Raw genomic sequence first — 27,000 nt, forward strand, 5'->3', positions numbered from 1 at the left:
GAAGATGGAATCTGTAATTTAAGAGAGTTGATGGTGAAGGTTAGGTCTGTTCTTGCACCAAAATGAAGTTGCAGATAACCAAGAAAATCATTCGAACTGACTAGCGAGAACTTAACGTTATATTCCGTCTTCATCTCAATAATGTATTTTCTTTTGTCTCAACAGCGATTTTTATTTTGTATCACAATGTTCGTGAAGTCCATAAGAACCAACCGTCCTTTTCTAATTTTGTTGCTTTTCATATGTCTCCTCTGCTTTGCTTCTGCCTTCTTTATGATCACTCGATTACTTCATGAAAGATTTTCAGAAAGGCAATTTATGGCAAATCTCACAGGCTATATGCTAATAAAACAATGTCAAATGAAATCCTGAACATGAATATATTTCATCAATTAATATTTGACACCATTAGTTACCTGGATCCAGATGGTCGAATTTTTTCAAAATCACTAATTTGGGTTTATCATGGTTGTGCAATACTACTAGTTCTTTGTAAGGTGTGCTTTTCACGATTATCAATAAGGAAAAAACACTGATGCTGAGCAGAATGGTTGTAATTTTGATCAAAATGTCCATCTTGTCCAACTTTTCCGCCACAACTGATGGCCGTTATTGCTTGACCATTATCTATCCTTTCCCATCTTGGATACGATGAGAAACCTATTGATGGGGATAGCAACACGATTTTCCGAAATATTCGCCCTCATTGATTGATTCAATCAATTCATGGCGAGTAAGAATTATTTTTCCTCATTAACAAAGCAAGGGGCATAAGCGTCGTGATATCTAGTACCTATACGTGTTTTATAAGAAAACTTTTTTGATGTTTTCTGTCCACGAAAATTTGAGTTGGGATGATGGGCTGACCGGCAACCTCCAGGAACTTGATCCACTCATAACCTCATTGACCGACGCTCTTTGATTCATTGCAAGAAAAAAATCAACCGTTCCCGCTTCATTCTTGCATCAAAAATGTTTTTCAAGATAATTATCATAATTCAACATTTTTAACGTAGATTTAACCCTCGTGCCTTTTTTGTAGATAATTAGCGCTAGCCACAAATTTTAGACAGTGTCGTTGAAGTTTGCTGATGGTAACCAGCTATTAAATTGGATACGAGCGAACAAGTGAATCGGGCAGTCGAAGGAGAAGTAGTACCCTCAAAGATCCGTTGCTATCTGCGCCAACAACCAATGAAAGTGAGCTCTCCAGGAGCTCAAGGACACTTTCAATTTTCTCCGTTACATTCAGACGAGGAGCGACCAAAATATTTGTTACGTTTTGTCTTGAATTTTTGATTAGACCAACCAAGTGGATTTTCCAGTGGATTTTGAAAAATCATGCACATTAAAGATGTGCGAGTATTCCTTCCGGATGTTTTAGTGTCGAGAGCGTAAACGAGACGAATCTGAGCTTTCAGGTTTCATTTTTATGTAATGGAGGAGAGTCCTTAATTGGCTGATTTTTGGCTCACAAACTGTTTTATTGACAATTTCTTGGAAGGGGTTGTATTACTAATGGAAGAATGGTGGAAAAACAGTTCGAACATTAGTAATAGCAGATAGAAGTATTGGTGGTAACAAAGCAGAGCAACAAAAAGTGACGAGTGGCGAATTCGAGTTCACTAACATTGTACGAACGTCGTTGTTCTAGGATCTTCTTATTGTACAAATTTGTTTCTATGGGCTGGCCAATTAATATTGATGACAGCGGGAAAGTTTTTTTTCTTTTCAAATCAATGTGTTGTATCACAGATTTCCATTAGACTTCAGATCTAATTCGGGCAGAGTGAATAAGCAAAGAGGTGAGGAATCAAAGTCCGATTTCTACTTGGCGGGCATTTATGTAAGCTCAGCTTTTGTACGTGAGTAGTGTTGTAATCATGGAAAGGATAGATTCTGTTCAAAATGGCTAATGGGCATGCAGATTTCGAGGAGGGAAGGGGCAACAAGAATTGTAGGCGTGTGGAGGCAGAGGTTAAGATGACAACGCGTGTGTTGATATGCAACAGATTTCCATTGATATTTTCCATTTCGGTTTCAGAATCGTTTCGAGATTCCACGTTCTTTGGTTGATCCTTCGTTGGCATTTTGGTATTGGCAATTAGTAGTAAACATACTTTCAGGTGAGAGCAAAAGGATTCACCATCCCTGGCATTAAACTGGACATTCCTGTAAAAATAGAAACAAACATATATTTGTGTTGACGACATTCATTTTATAGTAATCCGTGGGCAGAACTAGGTCAATATTAGTAAGGAAATCTGAGGATCGGAGTTAGTTGAACGCGGTGCTCATGCCATGAAATGTTCACCAAGTGGTACTTGGTTGTCGATCAGGTTTTGGGTTGAATGCACAACAATACGCCCTTACTCCAGTTTGCGGTTTATTTGCGGTCTCAAAATTGAGAATGAAAGGCAGACCAGTTGCAATTTGGAAATTGGCTCAAATACGAATGGAACGGGTACACAACACCTAAAATATCAAAAAAATCAAGCAACTGCTATCCGAAAGTCTGTGCTCTCTTTTGAAGTTTGCAAAAGCCTATTCATCGCGAAAAAGAAACTAAATATCGGAACCATCTTTTATACTCTCAGCAACCTCCATCACTTTTGCTGAATCAACTATGAAACTATAAGTTCAAGACTCACTTGACGAGGCTTGGAACAAGGAATGATTGTAGTGAGAGGCCGCAGCCGTGGCCATGGAGACGCTTGCGTTACCAGCCGCACTCGAGAAAGTGGACAGACTGGTTGCGTTCATGGCCGTGGTTGGGGTAGCAACAGAAGCCACTGTGGTAGGTGTGTTGGTTCGAGGGACCAAACCTTCTGAACCATTGGCCGAGGATGAGTTGCAGTCCGACGGGGACGTCGAATGGGTGTTCCGTCCGCTACTGTTGCTGTGGTTGGTGGCTATGGGATTGAGAAGTCGGTGGGTGTGGCTCAGGGCTTGATGAGTGGGGGCGGTGACGGATTGGTGGTATTGGTGGTAGGATTGGACACATAGTGGATCATCTAGAAGAAGAATCCTACAAATAGAATCACCACATATCACACAATTACAAACCGCTCAGAAGGCATGCGTCGCAGCCATTGATCAGAATCTTGAATGAGGCATTACCTTCAGACCATTGTCCGTTGACGGTGGAGTCTGTGACTGCCAATTGACCGGTATACGAATTGAAGCCATGATGCATAACCGATTGTTGGGATGGAGATCGAGGACTTGTGGCTGCGGAAAGTGCGGCCAATTGATTGTTCCTAGGCATTGAATAGAGCGCCTCTGCCAGGTCAGCGGCACGCTTCAGGACTATTTCTTTGGGCAGTTTCTCTGGATCTCCAGGATGGCGTGGAACCAACTTCCCGAGGCGATGGAACCCGTAGTCAATGTTTGGTTCAGTCAGAGCTAAGGTGTGATTGTTTGATTGATTGACAAAATAAATTGGTTTCAATCCAATCATTCCGAGCAATACTCACACACGTATACGAAGCGTCCAGGGGCCCCGCGGCAGAACTGTTTGCTTTTGAAGCTCAGAGTGACCTCAACCACTCCTGGGATGTGACGAGGTGGGGTTTGAACTCGAATGGCGTGTGACGTGACTAACTCGCTCCAAACCAACATGGTACCAAAAACAACCTGCAAAAAAAGGAAATGTCTTTTAGATATGGTTATCCACCTTGATCGAGCCGAAGGTCCAATTAGTTTGTTGATGATTAAAATATTATGCAAGGATGATACAGCTTTTTTAACAGGCCTGAGAGTAGCAGAAATGTACCTGTAACCCATCGAAGAAGTTGTCGCCAATGATAATGACTGTGGATCCCCCTGTGGTCCAGCCTTCGCTGGGTGATATTGCTTTGATACAAGGGATGGCAGATGTGGGATAGAGACCAGGGTAAAGTGCTGGAAAGGAAATGGAGAAATGGAGAAATGGAAACGAGTGGATCAAATTAGAGCGTCCTGATCTCGCTCAGTCTTCGTCTCGGTGAATTAAGTCTCAATCAAGAAAGTGGGCTGAAGAAGTTCCCAAATTGAGAATCAATCAACAGTCATTCAAGCTTCTTGCCAAAGTTCGAAATGTCAGTCAAAGCAAAGTTTTAAAGCTCGTTTCATTTCCCCTTTTCGATCAATTACAACGAATTGAAAGATTTCTTTTTAATCAAAATGAATGTATTTTTTTTCTACTCCCGTTTCAAATCAGCTCATATCCCACCCTTCGGAAGTTCCACACTTCCCAGGTCAGGGTTGCCAAATGGATGATGCTGTACCCACTTTGACTTGTGCCCTCCGCGCTCGCTCGAGCGTTTTCAATCAAAAAATTGTGAATTCCCTGGTGAGATTTGAAAAGCCGCTCTCGCAATGAAAAGCAAGTTCGGCGGATCCATTTTCCCGGAAACATGATCCTCCAAGGATCGTCAAACCATAAGCAATAAATCAGCAATTCCATCTAAAGGCAGGCCATTTGGTTCCTGGAATCATAATTCATATCCTGCCTCGATCCGCTCGGTTTCGTTTCTCGCAATGGCACAAACATGGACATCATTTGAATCCACATGAAAGTTAGAACGTGCCGAGAAACGTTGCCTTATTTATCTGAAGAAGCTATCTATCCGCTCATGATTTTATCACCACGACCATGAATCATTTCTTGAGCTCATCATTTCTCCAACATCCAATTATTTTTGGTCATTTCCTCCCTACTTCATCGCTTTCTTCTCCAGTTGCCCTCTGCAATGTTCTCATTCTTCATAGGGTTCTCGTCATAGAGAAGTGTCACTATCTCAAAACATACCCCACTCATTTTGCAGAACCAGCGCTCAAATCCTTCAGCCAATTGCCAAAGGTGCTTGCCGTCGAAAAGTCTTACATGAACGCGCACCTTCGTGGAGTTCAAGTTCTCTACACGAAGCCCTCTAAGTGTGTTCGCCCCTTTTTGAGCTAGCTCATTGCTGCGCTCGCTTGCTCATTCTCTTCATCGTTCGCTCTATCTTTTAGCTAAGAAGACGCCAGTAAACTGGCTTTTTTCCCCTTGCCCACAACAAGATGCGTAGCTTGACTATGATTGAGAGACCACGGTAATGTCTTGATACTGGACTGATTCTTGAGGGTCGAATGAGGATGAGCATTGACCATAGAATAATACAATTTCACTCTTTCCTATTCCTCCATTGTAGTACTATAGCCCACATTCGACCCTAGTGGCCTATCCCCGCTTGGCTTTTCGAGCTCCACTCAGTCCCACCCAAAAGTGGGACTCGTTCGATTGGTTCGCCCTCCTGTTGCTAAAAGATAATTCCGACTCAGAGAGCGAGTAATAAGGCACCAAGAATTGGATTAGCCTTGTTCTCAAGTAGATCCAAAGTGATCCATTTGGCCAACATGAGAGCCAGAAGAGAGCAGAAGGGAGCGGGGCTAATTCTATTTACCTCGCCCGAGCCAAACAACAGATGCTCCACTGCTCGATCTCAAGCGATGACAAAATAGTGTCTCTTCTTCAGCTAGGAACCTTCTCCTCAGCAGACGCAGGAGCCTCTCCATCCATCCTGTCAATTGAGTGCCTCGATTATTCCGGCTTGGAGGGTAAATAAATGGGAACAGGATGAGCAGTGAGCGTTAGCTGTCAGTGGTCACATTTTCTTGAGTCGCCGTCGACAGTTTTTTGATAATGACATGTCCCTCAGTGTACATGTCAATATCGCCCTTGGGAGGATCGAAGAGGGACCCAGTGACTGGATCAGTCTAGCTCTCTCTCTCTCTTTTTACACTCACACAGGCGTACAAGCACTGAGGCTGGAGCTGGAACAGGGGGGGGGGGCTCTCTTGGGCCAGCTTACTTTATACACTATCTGGTTAAGGCAACTCAAAGTCGGCCTCCTCGGTGGCAGCTTGCAAGGTCGAACGAATGATATGACAGAAGCCCCCGAGGACGAATCAAAGCACAAAGCTCAAGGTAAAATCACCAGAGAGCACTTAGAGATGGGCGAGATAGAATTATTGCTGTGACATGTTCAGATTTGTTTCTTTTTTTTGTCGTGGAAAAGGAACATGGGAAAGTTCGACGTAGACCCGCCCAACGAATGAGGAGCACAATGACAATTCTCTTGCCAGATTAAATTCGTGGGGGTGGTTGGTTCGTGCAATCCTCTTTCCTTTGTCAAAGCGATCTCAATTTCAAGAGAAGGTTTCCTTGAGCGTGAAACAACCAGATTTCCCCCAATTTGAGGTTGAGGCGAGAGCAGCCAGCAATAGGGAACGAGTGAGATTGTGTCAAGTTTGGGTCTTGGTGGTTGCCAACAAGATTGAGGATTGAAATTGAGTGAGAGGACTAAATTTAAACAACTTGAGTGCCTCGCTCTTCCTCTTTCTCCAACTCGATCCTCAATCCTCGATGCTCTTGCTGCTGCATCAACAGGTTGGCAACAAAGACGAGAAGACACTTCCATCTCCAACTTTGGAAATTGGATGAGAAGATCCGAGTGTGACATGATTGTCGTTGGAAGGAAATCAACGCCAACAACATAATGATGAACTTCGTTGCCCTTACCTTCAGTCGGATCGAGTCGTTTGACTCGACGTCCATGTTTGGAGTTGTTGTGGACGAACATGTTATCGGACACCGCCAACAGGTTGCCCTCCACACTCGGAACCAGTGATATTACCACCTGTAAAGGGATGATTGCCATTTGAAGTACTTGTCTGTACATAGAGTAAGCTCTTTCGATTCACAGGAGTTTGACATCATTTCAATATGTATGGCATGGGGAGCCAAAGCTGTCAGACGAAACGTGACAGATCATTTTCAAGAATGGACAAATGGCATTGCCACCCACATGAAACGTTTACGTGTACCCGTTTCGTGGCCATACAATGCATTCTGGTGTCTGGACTTGAATTCCCGTCCGTCCCCCTAGTGGACGATTTTGGCCCCACACAGATCCTCATTGGACGATACAATGCAGTACAGCCAGTAGCACTCACCTGGAATCGCCTCATGTCTCTTGGGTTTCCGGCATTTTTGAGGCAGTTTTGATTACATTTCAGGAAGAACTTGAGGAAGAACCTGGAACACAAAACAGACCCGTTTGTATTTGACTTTGATGGACCATCCGTTCCAGCCTGACCATTCATCAGTCTAATTAATATGCCCTGATTTTCATTTCAAACAATCGAGTCATTTCCACTCGAGCCTCTCAATCTGGTGAGTTCAATTGGGCTTCCATGAACGGACGGAGATCGGTAGGTTTTCTCGGTTTTAGTCAGGGGTGCCAAATTACTACCTCGGATCCCGAGGGACATTGAAATTGATGAGTCAGGCTGTTGTTCGACTCTGTTTCTCCTCCTTCTCCTCCTTCCTCTGCTTTTACTACACAAATCCCGTCTGGGTTTGGTGTACATTCTAGGTACTATGACGACTTCTACACCTTCTTTTCTCCCCGAGTGTTGGCAACAAATGGAACTGTACGAAGAGCGAGAAATGCACCAGCACCAAATCATATGATGTGTATGGAGTCGTATATGAACAGAACAGGAGTTCAATGTGTATAAGGGTAGGGCTACTCCCAATCGTATTGGCAAACAATTGCCAGGGATTGAAGTCTGGAAACTGGAAATCACGTAGTGGTGGGTCCTGCTCATCGACTAAGAAGAGACTCGAGTGGAACACCAAGATCATTTCAAATCCAATTGAAGCTTTTCATCAGACTTCATCACTTATTTACTCTGGCGGTTCCTCCTTCTTGGATCCGGCAAAAAGGGTGGAAACTTGTTCCCGATCAAATGAGGAGGCTTCCACCACCAAGACTACTCAGATTGCCAATGGTGGTCCTTCCTTGTGGTAAAAATGAAGGGATATCTAGATTTCGTTGGCACGGGTCAATTTGTTGGGTTGGCAAATCAACTCAATTTTCGATGTCTGATTACCGCATGGTAGAAGCATTTTCTTGGTTTGCGTCAATCAGGACTGTCGAATCCAGGTGGATCGAAGTATCCGTTCAAAATTCTAAAAGCAACATCATTGCAGATTGGAGCAAGAAAAGATTTCTTTCCTCTTCTTCTGAAGATTGGGGAAATGGAAGACGCATCCAAAGAAGACCACGACAACGATCTGTTGATGGGGATTTGGAGCTCGAGGGCGGAGAAAACTAATTGATCGAAGCCTCAACATTCATTATTAACAATTAGAAGGGGAGATTCGAAGGAGGAAAGATGAACATCCTCGTCTCCGTACTTTCCTCGGCTCAAAGTTCTTCCAAATCGCCTTGACACGAGCCCTTTGAATAATTTTCCCAGGCTCATGACTGATCTAAAGCAACTGGCACGACATATGGACCATCATCACCTTTTGGGATTGCATCCCAAGAGCAGATTATCCCTTTAAGACGAATGGCTTCAAATCCAGTTTTTTTGCCCTAAACCCTGAAAATTACTTTGTTCTTCTGTTCTGCCGGGCTTGATGATCCAGGGTGACCAATTCCCTGCAGATTTAGCCAAACTGATGATTGTTCCCGCTTCTGGAGACAGACGCCACGCGAAGCACAATTAATGATCGTGCAGTTCAGTATGTTCTAGGGGGATGGATGGATGGGATGGGTGCATGGGCAGGCAAGTTGAAGACAGTCTCACCATCCGTGAGCCCAACAAACCAGGCCACGCTGAAGGGGAAAGAAAGACAGAGAGAGAGAGAGAGAAAGATCCATGGAATTTTTCGACATATTTCAGAGAGAAAATTTCCTCGTACTGGCCAATTAGTCAGACATTGGCGCTCCTGTCCAGTCTGTCTCAAGCTTAAACACCCACGCTTGCGTTCAAATTTCGGACATCTCGGGTGGGAACATTGTTTCCAAGGAGGGACATTCATTCGCTCCAAGGGTCGTAGGGGGCCAATGTTGTTTCATAAATGCTATTAGGCAATGGAGGGTAATTGCCAATTCAGGTCTTGGAGAGCCATCTCACCCCAAGAATTCGCCGCAATGCTTGTCCAACTTTTGAGTGTCAGGACCTTTCTATTCCTTGTGAAAACATAAACTTCCGCTCAACTCTGACACCTTAAAAGCTTTCCGCGCAGTTTGAATTCCTTTGGACTTATTTTTTTTCTCCCAAGATTCGACAGACTCAGGTTCATTTTTGCACCAATCTAAAAACATTGTAAACGAGCAAAACTCAAATCCAGTCACAACTACATAAAGCTGGAGCAAGAGTACTTTACATTTATACACACACGCACCTTGTATGTTGGAGGATCTCGTGGGAATTCATGGAACAAGATCTCCTTCATCCATTTCAAAAAGAAGGAGACACATGAGCCCAGCAGGAACACTCGGTATTATCTAATTGTCGATTCTTTGACCATTTCAAGAGTTACTTTCAACTTTTTAGCGCTCGCAACTGGACCCGACCAATCATTGGGGAATAGATAGTAGCAGAAGAAAGGGTCGTATTTTGGGAGATGTGTCCCCTTGGCGAGTCCCATATCTCAGCACCCTTTACAAATGGCTCGAATTTACTCAATTCACTGTGTCCTCACTCGTCGCCAGCCAAAACACACCATATCCCGGGTCTCAAAGAAAATTTGTCCAGAGCTTCTTATGGACAAATGTTGAATTCAAAAAGTCTCCTTTCGGTGTTCAATTACCAATAGTTTTTGCTTTTACGGACGATCCGTTGACAGAAGAGGGAGGAGGTTGGAGCACAAGAGGAGCCAAATGAAAACGCATTACACGCATAGCAAGTTCAGTAGCTAGCGATATGGTTGTTTTGGGTTGGGCTTTGAATATTTCATGGGTTCTTTTGTCCTACGCGAGATCCATGAAATATATCTGAGCTATGGTAATGAGCTGCTTGCCAGTCTCATTAAGACCATATTTTCCGGACTATTTTGACTGGGGGAAGTTCTGGGCATATATGCAGCACGTCGCGAAAGTTTCAATCTCAATTGGTGCCCGTAAAATGTATCACAAATACACGTGGCCGACTTCAACAAAGAAGGTGAAAAGGTGATTGAGCCATAAACGCTGAAGAGCATTCGGAAGTTATTCCGGGATGGCCAATTAGCGAAATGGGAGCATCTCACCATTCTAATCACATCCAACGAAAATGGATATTTCGTGTGACGTCACAGCAACGTTTCCAAGAACAAATGAGCATTCTCTGTAAAACAGTCAATTGAAACAACTTTTGGCACTGACTGTCCCTCTTTGTTTGCTCCCAACCAAACAAGATGTACTAGAGGCATATGTGAAGCATCCTTTATGTGTTTTTCGAGAGTTGAGCCAATGAAAACGAGTGCACATTGAGCACTATTACGAGACGTGTTCTTCCCTGTTTCCTTGTCCATTTCCATTGCTCCGTCTGAGAATGGACGGAACGTAATTTAGATCGATATGTTAATGAGGTTGGACAAGACAAAGAAGTACTGGATTTGGATTGCATCCTCGAATCTCTCGGCACACCTTGGAATCCTTCAACGCGACAAATTGATCACGAGCCTCTAACCCCAAAGCATGGAATATGAAAGTGAATAATAAAAGAGCCACCCAAACACACATTATTTCAGGCTCATTAAAAATGGTGCCAATGGGTTCGTTAGGGACCACTGATAAGAAGACTAGTTTCATACGTGAGGGAGCACTAAGTGTACGTACGACAAGGGGGGAGTGATGGTTGGTGATGATGAACCCTCCCAAAGAGTCGAACTATCTGAGGCCAAGTTGTTGGCTGTGTTTGACAAAACCCTTTGAAAATCATCATTAAGAGGAGTCAACGCATGTAATGATATCTTCTCCCTGAGGATCACGGGGATGGCATTTGGCACCTGCCATGAGGTTTGGAACATCATCCCACCATCAGACAGGGGCTCCAGAGCATAACACACGAGCTCAGATGATTCCTATGCAGCCAATGGGTGGATGGAGGGAAATGAATGAGAGGACCAACACGGGTTAATTGTGATTTAAAATTTTCCATCCTCCTCTCCTTTGAAAAGTTTGGGGATGTAAATTTTAATTAGAACCGTAATTTGAAAGCACCTCCAGGGAGGGCTTGACATCTCTCACGTGGTTAGTTGGTAGCTTGGTAGTTTGGAGAGCCTATGGTTGGGTTTACCAGGATAAACCCTTCTATTTTTTGTGAACCACTTTCCACACTTGATTAAAGGCAATGAAGTGCCAGGAAAGTTGGCATCGTTTGAATTTTCAATGAGAAGGGGTGGATTGAAAAGTGCATTCATCAACATTGACAGATGCCCTTTTGACATTGGTTGATTTCCTCATTGTTTCTCTTGGTGGCGTCGCTCGTGTCACGCGTGTCAATCACCTCTCTTTCAATTGAGTGAGATTTTGCGCCAATTCCTCAAGAACGAGAGCGATGACCAATCACCACTCTACCTACTATCACTACAGGAAACAACCTATTTGAAGAACATCGCCAAGATTATAAAATGGACTCGAGCTCATAACCTAATCAGTTCGATATTGATCTTTGGTCAGTGAACATCTCCATATTTCAACCTCCCACACTCCCCGACACTATGAAGATCCAATCTATTGTCTCGTTGGTGGTCTTCTTCGACCTCATAGGTCACCAAATCCAAGGGACCTTAGCACAAACTGATCTCGAAGTGGACGTTCTCAAGGATTCTTCCATCCCTCAAACCATCGAGGCCGAAGCTCCCATGGAGGAAGTGGTTGAGAAGCTTCCCATGTGGTATGACGATTTAATACCCGAAATCACCGAGATGTAAGTGACCAAGGGGTGTTCATTTTTCGTGTATCTTATTCCTCTGATCCTAACCAAGTCGTTTCTTTCTTTTATAGGGACATTCTTCGCTTTTGCTTGTGCATTCTGTTACTTCTTGTCATTATTGGAATGATCTACAAAAGGGCTTGCGAATTGCGCATATACTATCAACTAATTGAAGATTTTCAAATCAAGCCATCGGACTTCAACCGCAACAACCTCTTGGACAACGTCGATGAAGACTACCGCCCCATTCTGAGCATGATCAACGACGTCGAGTTCAATGGCGAGGACTTCGAGAATGTCGTCCAGATGTATCGGCAGGCCTGCCAAAACCGGATGAGAAGGGGTAACGTCACCAATCACCCCCGACAACCTGAACGATCTCACGGATGATATCACTTTCTAATACTAATCTGATAATGATCATGCATGTTTGTAAACGCACTGTTTGTAAATCTTTAAGCAAATAAATCCAGCGCTGTCGAACTAAATCAATGGGTTCTGATTTTTTTAAAATGTAATAGAGCTTTATAGAAGGATTCTCAAGAAACGGTACATTGTCGTATTCACACAAGCTTTTGAATGATTGTGCAAAAGACAATCATGAAATATCTGCTCACTTGGCCTTTCATTTGATATTGGAAGGCTGATGCAAACTAAGGAAATGATAATTGACTTGACTATGTGGGTGGGCTTAACCCTCGCACACTAGCGCCAAGGTCCCATGTAATATGCATGCCTATCCGTTCGGTTTTTTTTTATATATATGTTTATCCTTGACTACTTTTGCTGTACCACCAATAACCTATGCGAAAAAAGGAATTAGTGTATCCGAGAGGTCTAAGAGGCAGCGTGAATAAGGTAAGAATCTTCTCCACAGGTTTGAGGAATTCAAACATCGGTGCCGGAAGTAAATACATGAAGAATCAAGTTTTTTTAAGCCTAAGAACCAAATGAAAGGGGCCAATAGATGTATCATAATGGCCGATTTTGAAATTACATCTTCCATATTTCGAACTTTTAACTATGATCGTTGCCAATTAGTGTCCCTTTTAGTACATTCCGCGGAAAAAAACATTCAAAAAAGAATAACCGAAATGGAGCAACCTTGACCGATTAAATAATATCAAATAGCATCGAGTTCCCATACATAGTTTGTTTGCTCGTTATTTATTTCACGCCACCTTCTTATTGATTTTGATGGTCGAATGACGAGTTTATTGTTCAATGAGAATCGATTTAAAAAGCTGAATTTGAAACACTGTGGATAATGAAGGTGAAAAAAATTGAGATTAAAGCACAATATCTGCCAGAAAGCTGGCATATTTACCATTAGACAACCAACCTCTCATTCAAAAATCTTTCATACTTGCAGGTAATAAAGAATCTATAGATTGATTTTTTTTTCTTCAGTGATTACTCCAAATTCAGAAAGAAGGGCTCCAGTTAGAGTCTGTTCCTCAGGATTTGCAGATTCAAACCCCAAGAGACTGTGAAAAATTGACAATGAACACGTGGTCCTAGAATCGCCAACGTTAAGAAAATGGAAATTTGGCGCAATCCCATGGACAACGAGGGCAACCATCTCCACAACCATGGCAAAATTAACCTAAGCGAAGAACATCACCAACAGTTTAAAAGGGGACTCGATCTCAACATTTGATCAGTTCAACATTGATTCTTGATCAGAAATCAACCCCGATCCCCATTGCCAACATGAAGATTCGAATCATTTTCCATTTGATGGCTCTGCTGTACGTCATAATGTGCCAGACCCTTCAGCTCAAGGCTGCTCAACGTAGCCTTGCTTTGAACACGCCTGACAATAACTCCAAACTCCAGGATAACGAAGATGAAGCGATCCTACGAAAAGTCATTAAGGTCCCCTTCAGGTCCCATGACACTATTTTGGCAGACCTAAGCGATGTGTAAGTAAAAAATATGCGAAATACTCTAATCTTTGCACGTTGCCGATTTCAACCATTCTTTTCTCTGTCAGGAATGTGATTTGCCTCATCTTTTGCTTGGTGACATCCATGTCATTGTGCACGCTGGGTTACCATTGTATTCGGATCGTTAACGTCCTAAGCCGGCTAAACGCGAAGTATAAAGTGGTGCCAAAGACATATCTTCAAGCAATTAGAAACATCTTCGACAGCCCGTACGAAGACTATTTCGTCTTGGACGAGGACCAAACCGATATCAGTGATGAAGACTATGAAATCGCGTTGAGGATGCACCTTGAGGCTGTTGAAAATTTACGTTGGTGAATAACCAACCGCGCGGATAATGTCACTCAAGATGACAACAATATTCTGACCCCTTCAATTGTCGCATTTCGCATGCTAGTGCAATAAACCGTTTCGAAAATATATGTTCTCAAAACAATTTCACTCTGTAGATGTTAAGTACCATCACAGTAGAAGCTAGACAGAGAGAGAGGGGTTTAAATGGGCACTACTGATAGTACAGTACCTAGGGGATTTTGAACCCAAAACGACGCCAAGATTGTAGCATTTGCGTCCCCTACGATACTGTTGCAAACCAGGAAGCGGACCGAGATTGTGGGAAAGGGGTCCTCTTGCTACCAACAAACGCTCGTATCATAACAAGGGCAAGGGTAGCCCTTTTAGTTGTTTTGACCCACGAGACCAATAGAAGATTAGAAGGAAAAGCTGGACGCCTTCAGTTGAATTTTGACTTCCATTGGGGAGAGACCTCTTTTAGCAATAACAATGCAGAGCGTGCTCATGATTTTGTTTCTCGTGGCTATTTGGCCTTGTGAAGGATCGCCTTCAACAGCGGAGATATTCAAGAGAGTGAAGGTCAGCCATCAGAACTTGTGTAATGACCTTGACGAGGAGCGGAAAACCTGCGAGACTGACCTCTTTGCCAAAAGCTTCGAGACGAGTCCCTATTCGTGCGAATTCCTCCTCCAAGTCTTAAATTGCTCCCGGCCTTGGCTAAGAAACTTTTGTGTGGAAGACCCGAGGCTCTCGCAAATCCAGCAACGAACCTATCTGATTTTCAAGATGAAGGACCAATACCCCGAGTTCGAGAGTTGCGTACCCAGTTCCGAGAAAGAAGGGTGTGTGGCGAATCAAGTAATGGTTGAGGCCAGGAATGGCACAAAAGATCCATTGACAGGTATCGAACTCAAGAAGAATTTCACCGGTTTGGCTCTGGCCTGCAACGATCGGGTGACTCGGGTCGCTGACAACTTGTCGCTCTACCTTGAGCATGCCTGGTAAGTGTTGCCGTTTTTACCCTCTTGAAGCCATATTTTCCTAATCGACGTGATCTTTTCTCTCTCTCTAGGAACATGAGCATGTTCAGCCAATCCCTCGCGGTATTTTTCTTCGGCTTGGTCCTATTCAAACGTTCGGCTAAGATGTTCGAGAAGAAGTGGTCCTTGAAAGTCACGGAGGACTGCATGGCCCGGAAAATCGTGGCCAACGCAAAGAAACAAGACATGGATATGCGAAAATCAACCTTGCTCTTCCGAGACATTTCTGTGAACTCGTAAATCGATGCTACATTAGGCAATAAAAATCCTCGTGTTGATTCTCTCTCACTGCCGAGTGTCTGGTATTGATAAGCTAGGATTTGCCTACTGGCCCATAAAAGCCTTTGGGAGTGAATTGCACAGTCGAATACTTTCGGTAATCCTGTCGCGAAGTGATGTAATGTGTAGCGATTAAACGTCAAACGATGAGAAGCCTCATTCTGACGTGTAGTACAATATTTGACAATGGTTAGCGGGACGAAAACGAAATCACCCCGAGGCTAGTCGAAGCCTTGAATTGAAGCTCAATCGGTTACTTACTGATAACGAAAGTTGCGCTCCTGGAACAGAACGAACATTGTAAATGCAGGGTAATATAACGAAAGCAGGAGAAAATTATCTCGGGGACTTTGGCATTCTCCAAGGTGCAATCAACACCACTTCCAACGTTAGTTTTTTGCGAGAGATTCTCAAATGTGGTAGTGCGCCCCAAACAATGTGGCATACCTGATGCGAGTATTTGAACGTGTTCGCTACCCATGATAAAAGTTATCGTATCCGGAGGGGAGCCAAAAAAAATCTACCTCTCATTGTACAACAACGGTGTGCCCGAGAGACTGATCAGATTAGTTCGCTTAAAGCAGGAGCTCGAGAAACTCGGATGTGTCAAGTTTGAGATCAAATCAAATAAGAAATTTACAAGCCACCCGCTTCCTGATCCCAACTAACCTAAAACTTGGCCTCCTGCCTGCTGGTATTACGTCTGTTTGGTCTCATTCTGCCTGGTTCATGCGAATTGAGAGGACCCAGTCACCATCCAGGACCCATGTCAAATGATTCACAAACAAGAAGTTTCTTACTCACTTTGTGTTCGTGTACTGGAAGAAGAAGAAGAAGAAGAAGCAGGAGTAGTAGGAGACTCCAAGTCTGGGAAAAGTTCCCTTGTCCTCCTCCATCCAGCTTTAAACTCCCTTGAGATAAACCCGACAACAAAGACTGGAACCAACGACAACGGTCTTTCGGATCATCTTGGCTTGGAACTACGTACACAAGTTCCACACTTGCACACACTCGCACAAATAGTATGAAGCAATAAGGATATACTGGAACAACAAGCCATAAAGACGATTTTGTTGAACAAATAATGAGGGAACACGACAAGTCCTCCTCAAAGTTTGGACGAGAATAATAAAGCGAAAACAAATTTGTCCAAACTTTCTTAGCAGAGGGAGAGAGGACTACCTCCTAACGTGTCATTTGTTCCCGTTGGATCAAAGAGCCTCATTTCCATTTGAGTGAAACCCCGTATTCCAATCTATCTCGTGTCCAAAAGCGTAATCCTCTTCGGGTTCCAGCGCATTCAAACCAAGTGCGCGTTCAGAGTATGCCAAAAGCGGTTGATACATAATAATGAATTATTAATCGCCTTTTTTGCCCCCGAGCGTGCAGGCCAGCCATTTTGATTTCGGGTCAATATTGCCATTGTAAACGTGACCCAAGTTTTATGTTCCAGGTTAAAACGAATCCGAGAACCTCGAACTCGAAGCGGCCGAGGGTTCTAATCCAATTTCAAGAATGGATTTCAAAGATTAAATTCGTTGCCGTGCATCTTGTCGATTTCTCCCCTTTTTTTCGAGGGAACCTGGAACATCGAGAGCCCGGTCCATATAAAGAGAAGACTTGTTTAGGGGCATTTTAGGGATGTCCATTTGAAAGGCAGAGTCAGGCAGGCATTATTCAATCTGACAGAAGTTTGGCTCTTTGTGACGATCGTCTCTCTGGGGAACATTTTTGTCAAAGGGGAACCAAGATTTTTCTTATCTTGGACCCACATCCGGAACGTCCACTATAGATGTCTTGGAGGCAGGGACGCGTTCCAACCTGTCCCGATCTAGCATTGGATCCCCTCGAGAACCACCCCCAAAGCATCCCATATCCCTGTCAAACAAGTCGACTCGTTTGAAGGATGCAAATCAAGAGCGTCACTCTTCCTGATCCTAGAATTTTATCCAAAAAAATGCTAGTTCCACTCGTGACTCTACCACTTATCTGTCTGTAGTAGAAAAATTCCTCGATGCCAAAGACAAAGCCTATTTATGTACTGTATCTCGTCTAAGGCCTCGGATATGATTTGGTTTGTATCCAAGTTTGCACATCAGGAGTGATTGAATGGAACGAGCTGTCCGCCTCAAATGTGGGACCCATTCAACAAAGAGGAACGAGGAAGTGACGATGCGATCCCAATGGGAAAATTCACTCCATCTCAAGGGAAAATGCGAGAATCATGTACTTGTCAATCCCAAATAAAGCGACTCTCCCCGACTCACTCCCAACACTCGTGGATGGATCTAAAGCCACAATGATCAACCCTCAGGATTACGAACCCAACGAGACGGTCGAAAATTGCAGACTCATTGGATGGCTGACCCTGAATTGGCCATAACGTTGCCACTTGGAAGGGGAAGAGAGCCATACATGGCTTGCACCTGTACGGTCGGTATCTGCGGCCGAAATCCTTGGAATGATATTAATCATGCAATTATTGTACCATAAAAGCACTCTGACCGGCTGACGCCCCTTGGCGATAATAATAAACCCCTCTCGTTCTCCGACTCTAAAACGACCCCTGAGCACGTTCTCAACTTGAAGCATAGATGTATAAACTCTTCAGCTAGTGACTTCTAAGTGCAGAAGGTGTTATTGCTATTTGCCTCTGTGTAAACTGATAGGAATCGGAAATTGAGTCTTAGTTTGGATGACAGGTGTCATGCTTGTAGCGGATGGTCCAAATCACCGAGGATGGCCTCATCATATATTTCGGTACATAGGTCTTGTAAATTGCGCATTATGATGACTATCTCTCCTTGGTCTGACTACGAAATGACTTAGCATAAAGGCTAAAGAAAAAGCCATGCTTTTTGTATTCAAACTCACCGGTCAATAACAACAGGGTCCGAGGGCGTTTCGTTTCGGTTTCCACACGATTTCTTCTCACAACATCGGCTGAAAGAAGAAGAGAAAAGAGCCCAAAATCATTGACCATTCGAACAAAGAGGAAAAGGGAGGAGGGTAGTCAGTCAGTTAGTTGCCCCTGGATGTTTGGCAGTTACTTGAAAGGATCTTTCTTTTTTCGTGTCCTTCCTGGTCGGGATTTTCGACAGGAGTCCAGCCATTGACTAGAGCTCGTCCGAGGACATTAGGAATTCGTTTAAATACCACCGTTGTTGATGACTGATTTCACCGGCAATTAAATGACCTTTTTGCGGTGACGAGGTGCTAATGACGTCCCAACCCTTCTTTGTCCGTCTCAGTGGGTGATCAATTAAGTGAAAAATTTCTACTAGGGTCGAAGAACTGTCCCAGAGCCCTGGGATCGTGAGTGAAGTTGAAGCGAGCGAGCACCGGTGTCCTCAAAGAAATGTGTCAATGAGCGAAACTAATTCGTCAATGATTTACAATCAATTAAGCGATCTGTTTCCAACAGGCTGGAGGAAAATCTTCGGAGCTCGAGCACTCATTTACGACAATGAGCAGTGAAGTTGAGCTCACTGGACATTGGCTTTTGGCCCTCTCGTCGTCCTCAGGTGGTTTATGACAACATCTCCACGAACGACAACAATAACAACTACCTCAACCAAGAGGACCAAACGAGACGAGGGGGAGAGCGGTGCCAAATTTCTTTTACAATGGGTCAAACCCTCTTCACCTCGGTATTGTCCAACCTGAAGACGACTGAGACCGATTGAGAGTGACCATCCATCCATCCATTCATCCATCTAGCTTTTCCAACCCATCGCGTCTCACACAAATGCCTCCAGCCGTCTCGCACCGAATCGCGAAATGATAACATTTTTTTCGAACCCGGATCTATAACGCCTTCCTAATCATTTACGCACATTGGGTCGAGAGTAATCTACAACTTCATTTCAATTCGTGTCTGAACCCAAGCATGTTCCAAAAGAAAAGAGTAGTTCCACAATGATTACAAAAAAATGAAATACTGCTAAAGAACCGAACTCGATTGGTGTCTCCATCACTTTCTAAGCTGGAAGGAAACTCCTCTTGTAAACATTGGGATTTGTGGAGAGCGTGGCTGGACAACTGAAGGCGACGGATCACCCCCCCCCCACCCATTATCGTCTTGACGGGCCGATTGGGAAGTTGACCGTAAAATTGCAAAAGCTCATTAAACATTCAAAACGAATCAGGAGCGAAGAACAGTCCAAAAGTGTCCAAGGAAAAAGGACGACGGCCCTTTAAACCCCATTCAGTCCACCAGATCGTGATCATCGCGATAAACTGTTATGTAAACACAACTTTCAGGCTCGACTTTGACAACTCGTCGTCATCAAATTTTCATCCAGAAATGGTGAGCCAAACAACAGCCTATACACTTGTCATTAGGTCCATTACATGTTGATGCTAGCCCAGAGCCACCAAAAGCAGGATGCGTACATACATGTAGACAAATAAAAAAGTAAGAGGTACGTACATACACATCACAACGTAACTATAGAAAAGGAGGAGCACTCGAGGCATTCCGATTTTCCGACCAGAGCCAAAGATGATGATGTCGAGAAGACGACGAAGAAGAAGAAGAGGCAGAAGGGGCGGGCTCAAGTCCCTTGAGAATTCTCCCCTCCCCCTTTGGCCAGAACCCGAGTGCCTCGATGATCCCGAACTCCTACTATGTAGTATTGCTTCTTCTCCTTTTGCTTCTTCTCCTTGTCGACTGACGTCCGTCGTCGTTCTTGCAACTGCAAAGGACTCGGGTCCGATGGACTCGTTTCGGTTGTAGCTCTTCTCATCGAGAGCGAAAGAGCGAAGCAGATCTCGATAGCCAGCACACACACACACACACTGTTTCTGTGGTATATACAGTAGCTCGATCGAGTCGAGCCGCACATTCCTCACTAAGCACTTGGGGAAAATATCTCTCCACAACTGGCGAAAACAACAACGGGGAAATGGTGTTAAAATGATCGCCTCAACTGGCCGAGCTTGGGTTTGGGTTGTGGATCTCTTTGCGTTCGAGGGTTAGGGAGGGAGAGGTGTATGATTTAATGGCGATGTTCCAGGAAGCCTTAAAATGTAATCTTACTCAAAGAAACCCAAACTTGTGCCTGCCCGCAGAAATAACTTAAGGTCTATTCTTTTATGGCTTTCCGGTTCATTGCCTTGGCAATTAACTGTGATGAGTGTTTTGAACTCTTCTCTAAAATATGCTTCTAATAGTTGGTCGAATGTGACGTCAATCAGAACATCGCCCCAATTCCAGTTTCGCTTCAAATTGATTGTCACTCCCAATGAATGTTATCTTTTTTTTTGCTCGGCCAGAACTGACTTGTTTTCGTTCCCTTCTCACGTCTTCGCTTACCAGTACTGTATGTACTGTATATACGTACGTACGTATGTACACTTTACACTGTACTATTCGTGGAGTATTACAAGTACCAAATCGATGGACAAGAAAGCGACGACGAGGATGATCGTGATGAAGAGGAACATCCAGAGAGAAAGGAAAACGAGGAGACGACCATTATTGGCATACTCAATCTACTTGTCATAAGTAATGATTGAGTCCCGGGGTCTTGATTGAGAGCGTCTGATTAGAAAGGACAACGCGCTCTGAATGCAAAATACAAATGCTAAACTACTCGCCTTAGAGGCTAATCCTCATCTCTTTTCTAGCTTTCATAAAAAAAAATATATATAAGCTCGACCCCAAGTGGACAAAACCCGGCGAAGGTCAAGGATAGACTTTGATCGTGGTTGTACAAATAACTCGTTGGGTTTCTTATTGCCCAAGGGGCTCAAGTCAAGCCACAAGTGAAGACGATATTCCCTCATCAGCTCCACTCTAGAGAATTTACAACCCACCCGCTAAGTGAAGGTGATCTTGACCATGGTCATAACTTTGTTGAGAAAGAGGAGGAGGAGGAGGAAGAACGAACTACCAGGAAGTCCATCACCTCGTTTTCAAACTAAACCCAGGGGGGCACCAAGAGCGCCATGTACGCAATTGACGCACTCATATGTACTAATACTACATAGAGAGATGTGCGCTAGCTTTTCTTACCTGCACATGATTTCGTGAGTGAGGAGAACTCGGCACATTTCGGGATTCTTGTCCTGTCCTTCGTACACAATGGCCTGGAAAAAAAAACGATAGCTAGCATAGAGTGAGAGATCAATATGAAATGGACGTGTACAGGATATTTGAATGCTGATCGCATCGTCTGAATTCCAATCGCACACGCAGGAAAAGAGCGAGTCTAATCCGGGTTTTTGTTTGTCTACCGGATTAAGATTGAAATCACCATTGTGGCGAATAGTGGAACAATGAAGCCAGCCATCTATCTGCTCGCCCAACGAGGGACATCGTAGTAGCCAGATAATATGTGGCTCAAGTTTCGCATCAGTTCCGCTTGAAGCCAAAATTCTCAGCAATTAAGAGAGAGGAATGGTTCCACCTCATTTCCGCCAATTTCCTCTCGGTGTCTCGTCCATGTCAAATCATGATACAGCATATTTGATTAGTTCCCTTCCACTTCCTTCTATTAGCAAACCTTGTGCGCTTCAATAATGAATCCAGGCAAACAAATACCTAGCTTTGGGAGATCCTCAGCCAAAGTGACCCGTCCCTCCAATGTCATTGTCTTAGCCCTTCATTTTATTAGTTATTATTATGTTATATATATCTGACACGGTTCAGCATACATATGGAGTATAGAGCGCTATAGTGTCCCTTTCTCTTTACTCTGGGTTTTGTATTCCGAAATGTGAATATCAAAAGAAAGGAGAAGGAGTAGGTTGTTTAGATAAACAGAATTTAATTTCATTTTCGCCTCTCTCTTGCCCTCAATTATGGATGCCAGGCTGTTGGTGGCGAGGCGCTAGGCAAGCAGTGAATGAGCATCTCTCGACCCTTCTTTGCATAATGTCCCTTTTCCATGAGTGGATGGAATGGCCACCTCATATTTAAAAGGCTCAATTAGTATGCAGTCCAACATTTTCCGTCATTTTTAGCCTTTTCAGGGCCATTATGCGAAAGAACGAGAGAGTGTGTTTCTTGAGAGTGGCTCGTGCACGTAGAACATAAATAGAGTATGAAACTGCATGCGATAAGGATGTTTGTATTCGCTTGCCATATATTTGGGGGAAGAGTAAGTAAACTTTGGACTTGTCTCGAAAAGGGGCGTCTCAGATCCGAACGAAACCCTCCAAGAATAAACCTTTTCAAAATGAATTTCCTGGCCTGAACTAGTTAATCGGGAAATGAGCCAATGTGCAGTTTCGGTTGGTCACTCTCTCCCCTATTTCGGTCCAGATCACATCCATACATACTACACAGTTACATACGTTTGTAGCTCACTCCGGCTGATGAAGACTGATGGATAAGATACGAGCAGTTATGCCACAAGCCCTATGATGATGATGATGATCTTTGCTCAAGAGACTTGCCAGGCTGAAGAGAGAGATGATGAACGCGACCGGTTCGAAACCGCCAAGATCATCCATCCTTCATCCCGAGACACAGCTAGTTACTACTGTGAAGCGCACTGCTGTTCCCCTTCTATCTACTCTCCGCCAACGGGTTTTCTTTGGCCTCACGAGTGTCTAACTGTCTATGCAAGTTGGGTGTTAGTGGATGACTCCAAAGCAGCATTTCTCACTCAATAGTCGTTTGGAATAGCTTGGATATTGGACTTGAGGTTGGGATTGCGGGAGAGCTTACCTGTTTGGTTACGGAGTCGATGAGACGGAGATAAATGTCTTGCTCTTGTCTGACACCTGAAATGCGAACCAAGCCAGTATTATTACCCGTCGATTTTCGGTTTCCCGTCCCTAAATGCTCATGGACTGGGGTGAATGTGCAATGTGCATGTTAGAAAATAATTTCTCTTTCGTGATCATGGTTGGAGAAATCAGAAAGCAATCGCTCTAATCTTGGGGTTGGTGGCCGGGGTTTACCCTCAATCCGGGAAATAATACCGCCGCCCCATCTTCATAATCAACACCTCCCACGCTCCGTCAATCCTTTTGGTGCTTGGCTACCAATTAGAATGATTCTCCCAAGAGAGATCGTCCTCACATGCATGAAAAATCCCAATACACTGAACATGGATCCATCTGCATTGGTGGAGTATATTTGTCAAGTTCAAGGATTGAATCAAAAGATACGCTCGATTGCGTCAGCTAATATTTGCCATGTCCATTTCAACGAAATGAAGGATTTCAAAAGGATCTTCATGTCCAATCGAATTAGGGCTACGAACTAGTTATACTCTGAAGTAAGTAGTGGAACATTTACCATTTGAGTAAAGCAGCTGGAGTCGATATTGAATGCCATTACTCGTCCGAATTCCATCGATTTCCTAAAATGTGAAAGGCAAAGATATTAAGGTAAAACTTTCATGCCAAAAGTGAGCGACTACACATAAGTACCAAACCTCACCTGATCTTTCTCTATAAAGCTAATAAATGCGGTGCGTTCAACCTCAATGGGTTGTCCCGTTCGATCGTACAAGGCTATGACAAAATGGAAGAAATTGGATTTCCGCAAATTTGACGGAGGCTGTTTTTCAAAATGTGCTCGCCCAATCCCGGGCGCCACCCTGAAAAGAGAAAAAGACAACAAGTAACAAGATGAATATGGGATGGTTTCCTGCAACAAAATAATACAAGCTAATGGATCCATGTTTTCAAATAGAGCGTTTTTTGTGCGTGCTAAATTGACCAATGGTAGGAGGATTTTCCCGTGAAAGCCGATCTCGTCAAGGGTGCATATGTGACCGTTGTCGTAATTTGCTTTGGGGAATTTGACCCTCTCAACTTGTCAAAGAAAATTCATGGCCAATGTTGCAAAAATGTACTTTCGAGGTTTCGGCTTGAGAACATGACGAGATTGTTTTGAGAACCTCATCATCATCCTCGACCACGGCCATCTTGACCAGCCCATTTTCTTTTGATTTGTAGCTTCTCATTTTGGTTCTCATAAGCGAACTCAACCCAAGAACACCGTCCAATCGTCAGTCAAAAGTCAGAACATTCGGAACTTTGGAGAGGGTGGCGGGTCAAGACAATATTGTTTTCACTTATGACTCGGTTGTGATTGGCCCTGCCAGCTGTTATTGAGGACTTCGTAATGGAAGATTTGGATCATGTTTTGAGAATTCAGATAAGTCTTCTTCAATAAAGGAAGATAAGCTTGATAGGGGGCTTTTAAATCACCGTGACCTCTGGCAGAATCGGAATAACCCTGTTAGATAATGTGATTCAAACTGATATCTGGCTAAACTGAATGGGGGAAGTCGCTTTTGGCCACGAGAAATCCAAAGGAATTTGAAACACAATCTCGAATTCAAAGCCCAGAAGTCGTAAAAAGTGCTTTTTACAACCCAAGTTTAGTCTAGCATGGATGATGACAACCCGAGTTCGGGAGCAAAAACTCCACCTACACGATGGCGACAAATTCTCCAAGGTGTTTACGAAACACGAGCTTCTAACGGCGATCCTGGGCGTCATTTATTTCTTCCAACCTCCGTGCTTCAGGCAAGAAAACTCAATTTTGCTTCCAACTAACCCTCTCCTTCCTCCCCCCCCCCCAAAAAAAAAAGATGTCATCTTTTTCTTTCGGCGACACAAAAGGTAGAAAGTAATCGTGGGCAAAAGAAGCAACTTCCGTTTCGGTTCATTTGCAATAAACAAATAAACATTGCGCTCCTGTCCTTGGGGTGTAATTGACGTGCAAAATGAAGTGGAAAGGTAAGGGACCGAAGGGGGATCCAAGACCATCAGCCAAACAATTCCAGCACGGATCTCGGAGAAAAGTTTAATTGTATCAACTTGATAATGACAGTCAGGAGAGTTGTGTGGGTTCCGATGAGAAGGGATTGGTTTGACCAAAAAGGGAAGAATTTCCCCCGGATTTTCATAGTTAGCTAGCACATCATCCTTTAGGCTTCGTTGGATACTCCCGTGTTATGTGGTTTATGGGAAGATTGTTTGACAAGATTCCCGGAACTCTTGGCATCGCACAAGACGCCAGCCAATGAATGAGATAGACTACCCAAAATATGATGGCCATGATATAGCTGATATCAGCCCCTCTAATGTGGTTTTTATGAAATTTTTCACTCTCAAACCCCCCATGAAGCGAGCGAGGATGTTATGAGGAGCCTCATGAAATTATGACCCTCTAAACTGACTGAGATGTCAAGACTAGACACACCAGTCAAAAACTGGCTAAGGGGAGAAATGGCAGAAGAGTGAAGAGTTAAGGGCTTCGGATGTCAGGGTTTGTTCCACTTAAACACATGTATACTGCACACGCCAAGATCAAGGCTGGGGCGTGGATCTACGTAGTGTATTGTAACAGCTTTGTCTGAGCCTTACCCGCCATGATCCAAGGCCATGGGAGCACCCATCCAGCTTCTGGCCGCATGGTGCAGATGATTGGCTGTGGTGGTTGCACCCAATGGTTCCTCTTTCAGAACTGGACCTCGAATGGGATGAAGAGCCGACTCCTGGAGGCCGAACATCATCATAGCTGGTTTTGGATTTAATCTCAGACGAGAATTCCCTCGAGTTGGCTCGAACAATTCACACAAGTGTACGTAAGTCGAGCCTCGAGCACAGGGAGAACAGGGAAGCCAGGGAAGCCAGGGAGAACCAGAAAAGTAAGAAGAGGAGCCTTAAGAGGCCCGACTGGTTGTTGCAATAATGTCTTCAATGCTTTTGGGACGAGGACGTCTCGTGGAGATTGCAGTTTGGACTCTGGGGGCTTTTGTTCTTCTGAGGATCAACCAACAACCACCCTGGGGTCTTCAAGGCCGTTTCTTTCCCCTAACGTATTCACTTGTGGTTTGAGTATAGTTTTCTTCTTTACTTCCGACTCCGCTTTGGGTGCCTTGGGGGTATGGATAGCCACTGGAGATCAGACCAATTGGGGGTAGTTGTAAATACAACCAAAGCTCGTGTGTCTGACTGCGGTGGACTCCTATGGGTGATGCGACCTCTAAGTACGCTCACTGCAACAACCAGGCCAGCCAGCAACCAAGTAATGGCTGATCCACCACCGACCGCTCCACGTAATTCGCTCTTTTTCCTTACTCGCTAAGGAAGTCGTCGGTAGTAGTGGTGGTACTAGGCGTAGTAGTAGTGGTGGTACGGAGTGGAAGTACCACTGGCAGTGGTAGTACTGGGGCCCTCCTCCGAGTTATTACTCCGATGGGGGAATTGTTGTTCCCAGAGAGTTGTTCCCTCTGTTCCACCGTGGCGAATGGAACAAACGAAAGATGTGCCTCTGTTGATCCAAGTTGAGCAACTGAGTCCATCGAGAGTTGAGGCAATGGCTGTTTCCAGCCTCTGGAGAGGGACTCTCAGAACCAGCCCCCTCCGAGAACTAGGGAATACGTTGGTGAACCCACGTCCTATCTGCCTCGGTGGGTGGTTGAAGAGAGCGACGTCGGCAACGGCGAAGGAACGAACCAGCAGAGAAGGAGAAATAGAACAAGAAGTCGTTCGCTCAATCCTTCAGGACCTCGATCAGGGACTTTTTGGTGGAATGGAATCGCTCGAGCCGAGGACAAAAAAAACAGGCCTTGATGACTCCTGTGCTCAACTCCAAAGGGGTTGTTGTAGAGGAGGCAAGGGTTCCACCAAAAGAAGGGGAGGAGAAAGAAGCAACGAAGAGAACGACCAGGGGAGCGAAGCTACCAGGTAGAGTCAAGACCGACGAAATTCGAGGTTCGCAA

General features: G+C 44.2%; 4 protein-coding genes across 6 annotated transcripts; 3 read left to right on the forward strand and 1 right to left on the reverse strand.

Annotated features, from left to right (window-relative positions):
* Positions 1-1,439: 1,439 nt before the first annotated feature.
* On the reverse strand, positions 1,440-26,629 carry LOC131879978 (transcription factor collier-like). 3 transcript variants are annotated; one of them, XM_059226466.1, is made up of 14 exons: positions 25,640-26,629; positions 23,700-23,859; positions 23,556-23,619; positions 22,980-23,035; positions 21,321-21,394; positions 18,176-18,244; positions 6,979-7,060; positions 6,545-6,662; positions 3,776-3,903; positions 3,477-3,636; positions 3,121-3,405; positions 2,652-3,014; positions 2,374-2,475; positions 1,440-2,172 (listed from the first exon to the last, which is right to left on the reverse strand). In XM_059226466.1, the coding sequence occupies exons 1-13, from the start codon at positions 25,789-25,791 to the stop codon at positions 2,399-2,401; spliced, it is 1,788 nt and encodes a 595-aa protein (XP_059082449.1). In that variant the 5' UTR covers positions 25,792-26,629; the 3' UTR covers positions 1,440-2,172; positions 2,374-2,398. The 3 variants fall into 3 exon arrangements, with proteins under 3 accessions (XP_059082449.1, XP_059082450.1, XP_059082451.1); XM_059226467.1 differs by lacking the exon at positions 2,374-2,475 and having other exon boundaries at positions 25,640-26,626; XM_059226468.1 differs by lacking the exons at positions 1,440-2,172; positions 2,374-2,475 and having other exon boundaries at positions 2,873-3,028.
* Positions 11,072-12,227, forward strand: LOC131879983 (uncharacterized). The gene is made up of 2 exons (XM_059226473.1): positions 11,072-11,733; positions 11,811-12,227. Exons 1-2 carry the CDS (start codon positions 11,525-11,527, stop codon positions 12,127-12,129), a joined length of 528 nt encoding a protein of 175 aa, XP_059082456.1. The 5' UTR covers positions 11,072-11,524; the 3' UTR covers positions 12,130-12,227.
* Positions 13,154-14,151, forward strand: LOC131879984 (uncharacterized). Its single transcript, XM_059226474.1, has 2 exons — positions 13,154-13,664; positions 13,736-14,151. The coding sequence occupies exons 1-2, from the start codon at positions 13,453-13,455 to the stop codon at positions 14,004-14,006; spliced, it is 483 nt and encodes a 160-aa protein (XP_059082457.1). The 5' UTR covers positions 13,154-13,452; the 3' UTR covers positions 14,007-14,151.
* On the forward strand, positions 14,398-15,310 carry LOC131879980 (uncharacterized). The gene is made up of 2 exons (XM_059226471.1): positions 14,398-14,983; positions 15,055-15,310. Exons 1-2 carry the CDS (start codon positions 14,472-14,474, stop codon positions 15,260-15,262), a joined length of 720 nt encoding a protein of 239 aa, XP_059082454.1. The 5' UTR covers positions 14,398-14,471; the 3' UTR covers positions 15,263-15,310.
* Positions 26,630-27,000: the final 371 nt, after the last annotated feature.

This window comes from Tigriopus californicus, chromosome 5 (assembly GCF_007210705.1).
Source record: "Tigriopus californicus strain San Diego chromosome 5, Tcal_SD_v2.1, whole genome shotgun sequence".
Classification (NCBI taxonomy): Eukaryota; Metazoa; Arthropoda; class Copepoda; order Harpacticoida; family Harpacticidae; genus Tigriopus; species Tigriopus californicus.

Bases quoted from the DNA above. Each gene is read 5' to 3' on its own strand.
- LOC131879983 (XM_059226473.1), top strand. From the start codon at position 11,525: ATGAAGATCCAATCTATTGTCTCGTTGGTGGTCTTCTTCGACCTCATA. The intron at 11,734-11,810 runs GTAAGTGACCAA...TTTCTTTTATAG, and splicing joins ATACCCGAAATCACCGAGAT to GGACATTCTTCGCTTTTGCT.
- LOC131879984 (XM_059226474.1), top strand. From the start codon at position 13,453: ATGAAGATTCGAATCATTTTCCATTTGATGGCTCTGCTGTACGTCATA. The intron at 13,665-13,735 runs GTAAGTAAAAAA...TTTCTCTGTCAG, and splicing joins TTGGCAGACCTAAGCGATGT to GAATGTGATTTGCCTCATCT.
- LOC131879980 (XM_059226471.1), top strand. From the start codon at position 14,472: ATGCAGAGCGTGCTCATGATTTTGTTTCTCGTGGCTATTTGGCCTTGT. The intron at 14,984-15,054 runs GTAAGTGTTGCC...CTCTCTCTCTAG, and splicing joins CTCTACCTTGAGCATGCCTG to GAACATGAGCATGTTCAGCC.
- LOC131879978 (XM_059226466.1), bottom strand. From the start codon at position 25,791: ATGATGATGTTCGGCCTCCAGGAGTCGGCTCTTCATCCCATTCGAGGT. The intron at 23,036-23,555 runs GTAAATGTTCCA...TTCGCATTTCAG, and splicing joins CCAGCTGCTTTACTCAAATG to GTGTCAGACAAGAGCAAGAC. The intron at 3,637-3,775 runs GTACATTTCTGC...CTTTTTTTGCAG, and splicing joins ACTTCTTCGATGGGTTACAG to GTTGTTTTTGGTACCATGTT.